This window comes from Trematomus bernacchii, unplaced genomic scaffold, assembly GCF_902827165.1.
Source record: "Trematomus bernacchii unplaced genomic scaffold, fTreBer1.1, whole genome shotgun sequence".
Taxonomy (NCBI): Eukaryota; Metazoa; Chordata; class Actinopteri; order Perciformes; family Nototheniidae; genus Trematomus; species Trematomus bernacchii.
The window spans coordinates 8,730,770-8,739,627 of NW_022988097.1; the positions used below are offsets into that span (position 1 = coordinate 8,730,770).

The following is an 8,858-nucleotide window of genomic DNA, read 5'->3' on the forward strand; positions in this document are numbered from 1 at the left end:
AATCTAAACCTACAAATAACTTAAGCTTTTAGACTAATTTAGTTCAACAACATGTACGATATTAATAGTAATTATTATTACGATTATTATTACGAAATTTACTTTGTACTACATTATGTATTTCTTACTGCAGATGTTCACCTAAAGAAGAAAGTCGTTTATTTTCATGTTTGTAATTCAATTTCATTTAAAGTGGACCTATCATGCTATATTTGAATAATATAGTGTAGGACCATACCTATATAAGGCATATTATTATATATACCAAACAGATCATGCATTTTAGCCATGCCTCATTTTGCTAAATTTGACATTTTTTAGCTCTGTTTTTGCAAGGGCAGATTCTGTGAGAACAGCACCGTCTACAGGCCTGGCATATGTACTACAGCGTCTCCAGCGCTTTCGAACGGCAATGGCCGTGGCTGTCTCCTCCTGATTGGTGGAGTTGGCCCAATAGCCGTAGCGCCACTGTCCTGACGTCAGGACAGTGTTCAAATCTGGATCAGTTTTTATCAGATCCGTTGCAGCCCCTTTTTTAGAGATTTGGGTATGGAGGAAAATAGAGAGGGTTGTGTTTTCTGACACTTGGTGAGTTCCCTGGAACACCGGGGACACATATTCATGTATAAAAGACGTACAAAAGTGCATTTTGCATGATAGGTCCCCTTTAAAGGTGGGGTATGTAATTTATTTCAGAAACACTTTTTGTTATATTCAATGGAATGCTCTTAACATCCCGATAGCAATGAATATATTAAATGCTTTGACAATAGAGAGGCGAAGTCCCGCCCATCTACTTCCGACCCATGGGACCTCATTTCGGAAAAATTATGTATTGAAGTCAATGGGGAGAGAAAGATTATCTTTCGATCCCGTTTGAATTGTGCCACGAATTACACATATGATGTTTGTCAATCTTAAAAAATCATTTCCATGTTAAAAAAGTCACAGTTTGTCGTAAAAACTGTTGAAATATAAGACTATGAAAAATATGCAACTAGAAAGACTACAAATCCCAGAATCCCGGTCCCGCATGCTGGCTCTTACGGAACCCGACTAACTCCCCTTTTGTGTATGTACAGCTCTCAACATGCCCAGACTTGTAGTGATTTTCACCTCTTTTAATACTTTTTGCCTCATTCTGAAAGAAAGAAGTGAAATGTGCCAACGTGACGGCCGTCTTGGTGTGTGGTGTGAGACGGGAGATGTAGTTCATTGAGCGGTTTCACACAAAAAAAAGTGTTACTTCACATTTTTACGACACATTTTTATTTTTTTTACTTGTAAAATTATCTTTTAAATTGACAAACATCATATGTGTAATTCGTGGCACAATTCAAACGGGATCAAAAGATAATCTTTCTCTCGCCATTGACTTCAATACATACTTTTTCCGAAATAAGGTCCCATGGAGGTCCCCCGGAAAGGGAGGGACTTCGCCTCTCTATAAATACATTAAAAAAATTCATCTGTGGAAGCCGTGGCGCTGTAAAAAGCACGACCAATCATTTTAGCCAGCCCGGCTAAAATAACTGGATGGCCTATACCTCCCTGTCAGCAGGGGCGGACTGGCCATCTGTAGAATCTGTGACATGAAGTGACAAAAACTTTCAACATGCCTCCATTAAAATTGTAATTTCAGGCTGATATTTCCTCACGGTAGCAGCCGCACACCTTTAATTAAACTGCCAAAAAGGCCACATTATTAACCCGAAAGTACACAAAAATGACACTTCAGATGCTCAAGTTCCTTGACATGCTTCACGTTTTGAAATTTCACAGATATCTGTTACGGTTCTTCGACAAAACGTGTAAGAGGTTTATCTCTCATTCAGAACAATGGAAACCTTTGATCTCTGCACATCTCGTTAGCTCAAATATAAACACCTGTGTCAAGGAACACGATGATGTCATAACACACAGGTGTTCGTGTTTGAGCTAACGACGTGGTCACTGGAGTTTAACAGACTGGGTGTTTCTCAATCGCGAGTAAAGCTGCTGCAGAGCCACTATTTCAAGCATACTACGTCATCGAGTGCCGCCGAAGTACTGTTCCAATCTCCAGCATACTTGGAAATCTACCGAGCCCGGCGAACTCCGTTTGGAGAAATATCGAGGCTGCACATGAGTAGACTCCGCGGTCTTAAAATCCCCACAATGCTTTGCGCACGGACCAATTTCCAAAATCTGTGGCGGAAAATGTAAGGCGGGGCCTATCATATGACGCACACCTGCACACTTGCTAGCCTGTTCCACTCTTTGTTTTCCAAATGTCAGGAAGTATTCTTGACTCGCTTCTGAAGCAAGATGCTCGGCAGACATGTGCTACCAAGCAAGCGTACTCGCGATTGAGAAACACCCACTGTCTGAGCCTATTCTTTTCTGTCTGATGGAGACTTCATACTGACTTCAACATGTTCCACCTATTTTATACATTATTGGTGACACACAGCTGTCGTCGTTAGCTCAAATATAAACACCTGTGTCATGGAACACGATGATGTCACATTGACAGGTTTGGTAACGATGCAGCCATCAACGCATCTAAGCGTATTATGGGGTGTCATCAAATGCCGTTGCCATGGCGACAGACCACTCGCCATGAAGCACGATGTTGCTGTAAGTCCAATGGACACGGTCCGATCGTCCCCCCCAAACTTCGCTTGTATATCACCGGTCCAGCCCTCAACAGCTCTACGTCAATTATGGGGTTTCTTCAAAATGCCGTTGCCATGGCAACACAATGCTCGCCATGAAACACGGTTTTCTCATAACTTCAGTGAAAATGCTCCAAACGGCCCAAAACTTCACAGGTTTGGTAATGATGCAGCCATCAACGCATCTAACCGTATTATGGGGTGTCATCAAATGCCGTTGCCATGGCGACAGACCACTCGCCATGAAGCACGATGTCGCTGTAAGTCCAATGGACACGGCCCTCATTGGTCATGTGCCAATGAGGGCATGTGAGGGCGTGTGTTTTGGAGGAGGGGCTCTGTAAGGAAGTGGCAGATTTTTTCTGGTTGTGTATTTTCAAATTCTAGCACACTCGAGCTGGTTTCTCCAAAATTACCTACCCCACCTTTAAGCACATCTCTAAATGAACAGGATAAACCTAATTAAAGAAGATAAGGTATGGCAGAATTGCTTATATAAACAGGTGTGCAAGCTCATTTGATATTAGTACCCCAGGCTATAGTTGTTACGATATCCGATAGGACCCAAACGCAGGACACGGCAGAGTGTTGGAAAAAGGTTTATTGTGAGGTGGAGGAGCGTGGAGAGTAATCCTGTAGGAATGAAGACTGGTGAGTGTGGAGAGTAATCCGGTTGGAATGATGACTGGTGGCGGCAGGTGATGGTAACAAGGCGGCTGGATAGTGATCCTGGAGCATAAGAGAAACAGATGAGAAAAGTATTCCGTGTACAGAGAAATAGTTTTAAATCGGCTAAGAAGGCTGAGAGTTACCACTGGGGTTTAAACAACGATCTGGCGCTGACATGTTGTGGAGCCTCCGCTGATATACCATTAGTAAATGGCTGAATGGGAATCAGGTGTGTAAAGCTGATTGCACCAGGTGGAGATTTGCAGCAGGTGGAGATTGAGCCGGGAGCCAGGGTTGCGTTCGAATACTCCAAAAAAACAGCTCCTAAGTTCTAACCCTATCGTCTATTCCTTGACCTCGGAGTGAAACGTCATGGGGTTAAGGGATAGTGGATAGGAGAATTCAAAAGGATTTAGGAGAAGAGACTGCGGCACTTTAGAGAATCCGACTGCACTTTCACTATCCGACGTGTTTATGATGCGCCAGCAGAGGTCATAAATGTGCGCCTGCTGCTGTGGGGAAACTATGGAAACTACAGTTTTCTATACAGCGGACTACAACATGGATGTTTAATAAGAACGAGGGACTACTGTAAACTCATCTAGAGACTCTGCACCGTGCTCTGGTGCTGTTGTTTTATGCTTTATGAACGGGGACAACAGAGAAACATATTCTTCATGACCAAAGTTGGAATTGAAATAAAAAAGGAAAGTGAAACTTATGCTCGTCACCCTCTCCCTCCGGTCCACATTAATACAAATGATCCCAATACATATGATTGTATGAAAAGATCTTAAAATCAATACAAATGTATTTATTATAAACGTTAGTCCTTAACATCTATCACTGTGTATATCACCATTCAAACATCTTTTAAAAGTTGAACAAACCCCACACAGCTCAGTAAAGACTGTGAAATGTTGACTTTATTTGATCATTTCAGTAAAAACTAACGTTCATATTTCTCTTTTTGATTATAATACGGATGAACGTTCAAAACAAAGCACTTTGGCAACTTACCGCATACGTTTTAAAATGCTTAATAAGCACCGTAACTTTCATGATATCATTTCTCGTTCATAATCGGTTGTTTCCGTGAACGGCCGACTGTTGTGTGACGGCAAATGCTGCGGCCGCAAGGCATTGTGGGGCAGCATTTTCTCCTCTCCTTTCGGTTAGGGAGGTCCAGTGGTTCCTAGGCTAAAGGAGGTTATAAAGGAAGTTTGAAACCTCCTTTCCTTTTAATTTAGAGAATTCGAACGGCACTTATCATGGCTGCCACTGAGGGACTTCCGGGTCATTTCACTCCGTTAGGAAGGTTCCTAAGCTAAATGGACTATTCGAATGCAACCCAGGAGTGACAGCCACCACGCCCACACAGACAGGGAAAGGGAACACACACTCACAAGGGAGGTGGCTGAAGAGTAGAGCCACCACAATAGTATTTCATAAAGGAATAATTATGAAAGAAGGCAGGTAAACCTGTTCCTTCTCTGACTTATCCGGTGTCCTTCCGACACACCAGGTAAATATTGTAGGAGGGGCATGTAATTCATTATGCCTTCAGCTGAACAGGTTAAGGTTGCTGCCTCTTTCCTCAGAGCACATTGCTGCTGGGAGAACCTGGGTGGTATGTGTGAGCGAGATGGGCAATGGGACTCCTATTAATATGAGCTGGGTTGGACTAATGCAGGTCAGTGACTCAAAAGCAATGTGAGGATTATCCGTTCTGATAGTGTCTAATTACTTTGTCAGTATTTATGAATGAGAGAAAAAGGGTGTATCTGCAATGTTTTTCTGTAATATTCGATGTTGTAGTGAGTACATGGAGAGGTACTGAGGAGTTTTGACAAATGAGTTTACTGACTAATTGAAAACTTTTGCACTCATCCTTTGTTTAAGTAAAACACTAGCTTTGTCATGACTGGAATGTGAACAAACGTGTTATTTAAAAGAATTACTGCTCACAGTTTGTTTCTTCTCCTGTCAGATTCTGCTTGTTGTGGTACATCTGCAGCAGATAATATGTGGTTCTGTCCGGTTTTCCATCCCAGAGGAACAGGGGCCAGGTGTCCTGGTGGGGTCACTCAGTGAACACTTTCCACCTCCGTACCAGCTACTGACGCAGAAGTATCTGTGGATGGACAAAAACACTGGAGATTTTTACACCACTGAGGAAAAGATGGACCGCGAGGCCCTCTTCCCTGAGGAAACAAAAACTGAGGAATGCATTATTTTACACAATGCTGTCGTGGGGCCCTCAGGCGACCTTATACAGTTCGCTGTGATCATAGAGGACATCAATGACAACGCGCCTCATTTTGAAAACAGTGAAATACACTTGAAGATGTCTGAAGACGTGTCTGTGGGGACCAGTTTCTTATTGGATGACCAGGCTCTGGACAGGGATGCTGGGTATAACAGTGAGCTGTCTTATCAGCTAGAAGATTTTGATGGAGTTTTCAGTTTAACAGTAGAAGACGGGCCTGTCATCATGCTGGTTGTGCAAACAGCTCTGGATAGGGAGACTCAGGACATGTATCAGATGACGCTGGTGGCCACTGACCGTGGCACAGGCTCTTTAAGTGCTACAGCGACTTTAATAGTCACAGTGACAGATGTTAATGACAACTGTCCAAGCTTTAGCCCCGACAGCCCCCGCAGCGTCAGCATCCCCGGAGACTCCCCGAAGAACATGCTGGTTGCTCAGGTCAGGGCCACAGACCCAGATTCAGGCTTGAATGCTGCCATCGTGTACTCCCTCAGTCCCAAAGTCTCAGAGCAGGCCAAGAATCTCTTAAGCCTTGACAGCCTCACTGGGTCCATCAGACTAACACAGGACCTCCAGAGTGACAGCTCCAAGGAGCTGCTGTTGAAAGTGTTAGCTAGCGGCCATCACTGCCCCCCAGCAGACACTCAGGTAACTGTATCCGTGCTCCCCAAGGCCAACCAAGAGCTGGCAATCAAGATCGGGTTCATAGTGGAGCATCAAAACGAGACTATGGTGTTACCAGAGAACCAACCCCCCACTGTCTTAGCTGTTTTAGAGCTTGAGGGTGACAGCAGATTTGAAGGCTCATCTATTGCCATTGAGGGTGAGGTACCTTTCACTCTGAGCCCACAGAATGGCAAATATCTCCTTTCCACATCAAAGGCCCTAGACTATGAGATGAAAAGAGAACATCATACTTTTGTTGTAGTGCATGCTGAAGGATCTGTGATCACTCATTCCAGGCGTGCGATCAGGGTGTTGGTGGCAGATGTCAATGATAATGCTCCAATTTTTGTCCAGTCTCACTACAAGCTGGAGGTGGAAGAAAACAACCAGCCAGGGATGTCACTGCTGAAGGTCTTGGCAACCGACGCAGACAGTGGATACAACGGCAGGGTTACCTACAGTCTGGACAAACACACATCTTCCATCTTTAACATTGACCCCAATACAGGTCAGCTGTCTGTGTCAGCCATTCTGGACAGGGAGCGGCAGGATGCACACACACTCACTGTGTTTGCAGAAGATAGCGGCTCTCCTCCATTGGAGTCAGCGGCCACAGTATCCATTCAAGTGCTGGACCAGAATGACAATGCACCCGTTTTTATAACCCCTCACTTTATCTTTTTCATGCCTGAGAATGTAAAACTGTTTGCCCAGGTGGGGAGGGTTAAGGTGACAGACCCAGACGAAGGAGCGAATGGGAACACAGAGTTGCATGTTGTGAGCAGCAGTGGACCTTTTGTTTTGGATAACACCCTTGGGACACTGCACACCACCACCGACTTAGATCGCGAGACGCACGACCGTTATGAACTCTACCTGCTGGCTAGCGATCATGGGCACCCGGTCGCTTTGACTTCCACTGCCAGGGTAACTATCTTTGTGGAGGATATCAATGACAACCAGCCAAAAGTTATCCTTCCAAGCAGCAACTCCTCCTGCCAGACTGTCTCTCAAACAGCCGTTACAGGCACCATTGTAACAAAGATATTTGCCATTGACGCAGACTCAGGGCTCAATTCAGAGATTACTTACACTGTTGTGATGCCAGACCCAGTGCAAAACACCAGTCCCTTCCGAGTGGATTCAATGTCAGGAAACATTACTGTAGCCCAGCAACTCCTACAGAAAGACCTGGGAATGCATCACCTGTTCATTGTGGTCAGAGATGGGGGGAAGCCAGCTCCACTTTATACCACTGTCTGGGTTAATCTGTTGGTCAACGAGAGCGTGGGCCCCTGCCACTTGGACCGGGAGCCCACCTGGTCAGGGACAGCTGACGTGGTTCAAACCCCCCAAAAGACCCAAATCTGTGAGGCAGTGGACATCAGATCTGCTCAGCTGACACTGTTGGTAGGCCTTGGTATGATACTGGTGTCCACATGTTGGCTTGTGGCGACAGTTGTTTTATACCTGAAACAGAGGAGACTTCATCATAAAAATAGGGGGCACATTGAGAAGAATGAGATTCCACTCAGGCTTAAAGACAATTATTACTAACAGAATAAAGCAAGCAATGTGTGTAATCCTCACTCACACTTTGTTAAGGGTGAAATCAGCCTGTAATTTAAATACATTCTGAATATTTGTCAAACTCGTCTTGCATTTTGATAGTTAGAGTTATTCTGATACAATGTGTGTTCAAACTGGGACAAATCTGTGAAAATAAAGTTGATCAATTTTCTGATAACCTGCCTGGTGAGTAAATATAAAAAGGTGGTATGATAAGTGAAGTATTTGAAGTTACCAGCAGAGAAAAAATGTACAATTGTAATTTGACACACAGGTTGTGTGTAAAGCATTAAGATGCCACTGCAAGGCATTGCTAATGAAAATGTGATACATTGATTATTTTAAGGGATTATTCTCTATAACCAGAGAGAAGAACAAGACTGAGATAATAGTCTGCTACGTTGATTGGGTCTTTCTCAGATTTCAGAGTTGTGGGAAGTCTAAAGTATTTTGACACACAAAAGGGTTTATTGTTCCTCCGGTGTGGAGATAATGCAAGTCTCTCAAGAAGCAGCTCTGAGAGGAACTCAAGATTCAAGGGTTTTATTATCATATGCACAGTAGCTACAGTGTAGTTATGACAATGAAATTCTTAGGTCCAGAGGTCCTCCAACAATGCAAAATATTATATATAGGACATAAGACAAAATAATCATAATAACACAAAAATATTAGCATTTACAACCAAGTTATCTGTTTAATAAAAAGATTGTGAAGCAATTTTTTATGTACTTTGAAAATATTAATGTAGAACGATTTTTTTTAATAAAATGTTGCATATTAGGAAATGGAGGCGAGGCGCAGCTGTGTGCAGGTGAGAGGTGGCAGAGGGACACACATAACACCGTGCTGGATTGTACCCAATAAAAAGTAGACAAACCTGCTGTAATCCAACCAGAAACCCCCACAGTTTCGTTTTGATGACACATGTTTCAAGATAAATCATACTATGGTAAAAGAAAGCAGTTGCTCTCATGGGTTACATTTGTATGCAGGGGAAGAATTGAGATATCAAAACTAGGATC

At 43.6% G+C, this 8,858-nt stretch overlaps 1 protein-coding gene across 1 annotated transcript; it reads left to right on the forward strand.

Moving 5' to 3' along the window:
• The first annotated feature begins 4,784 nt into the window (after positions 1-4,784).
• pcdh20 (protocadherin 20) lies at positions 4,785-8,005 on the forward strand. Its single transcript, XM_034121304.1, has 2 exons — positions 4,785-5,019; positions 5,317-8,005. The coding sequence occupies exons 1-2, from the start codon at positions 4,972-4,974 to the stop codon at positions 7,819-7,821; spliced, it is 2,553 nt and encodes an 850-aa protein (XP_033977195.1). The 5' UTR covers positions 4,785-4,971; the 3' UTR covers positions 7,822-8,005.
• Positions 8,006-8,858: the final 853 nt, after the last annotated feature.

Bases quoted from the DNA above. Each gene is read 5' to 3' on its own strand.
- pcdh20 (XM_034121304.1), top strand. From the start codon at position 4,972: ATGGGCAATGGGACTCCTATTAATATGAGCTGGGTTGGACTAATGCAG. The intron at 5,020-5,316 runs GTCAGTGACTCA...TTCTCCTGTCAG, and splicing joins GCTGGGTTGGACTAATGCAG to ATTCTGCTTGTTGTGGTACA.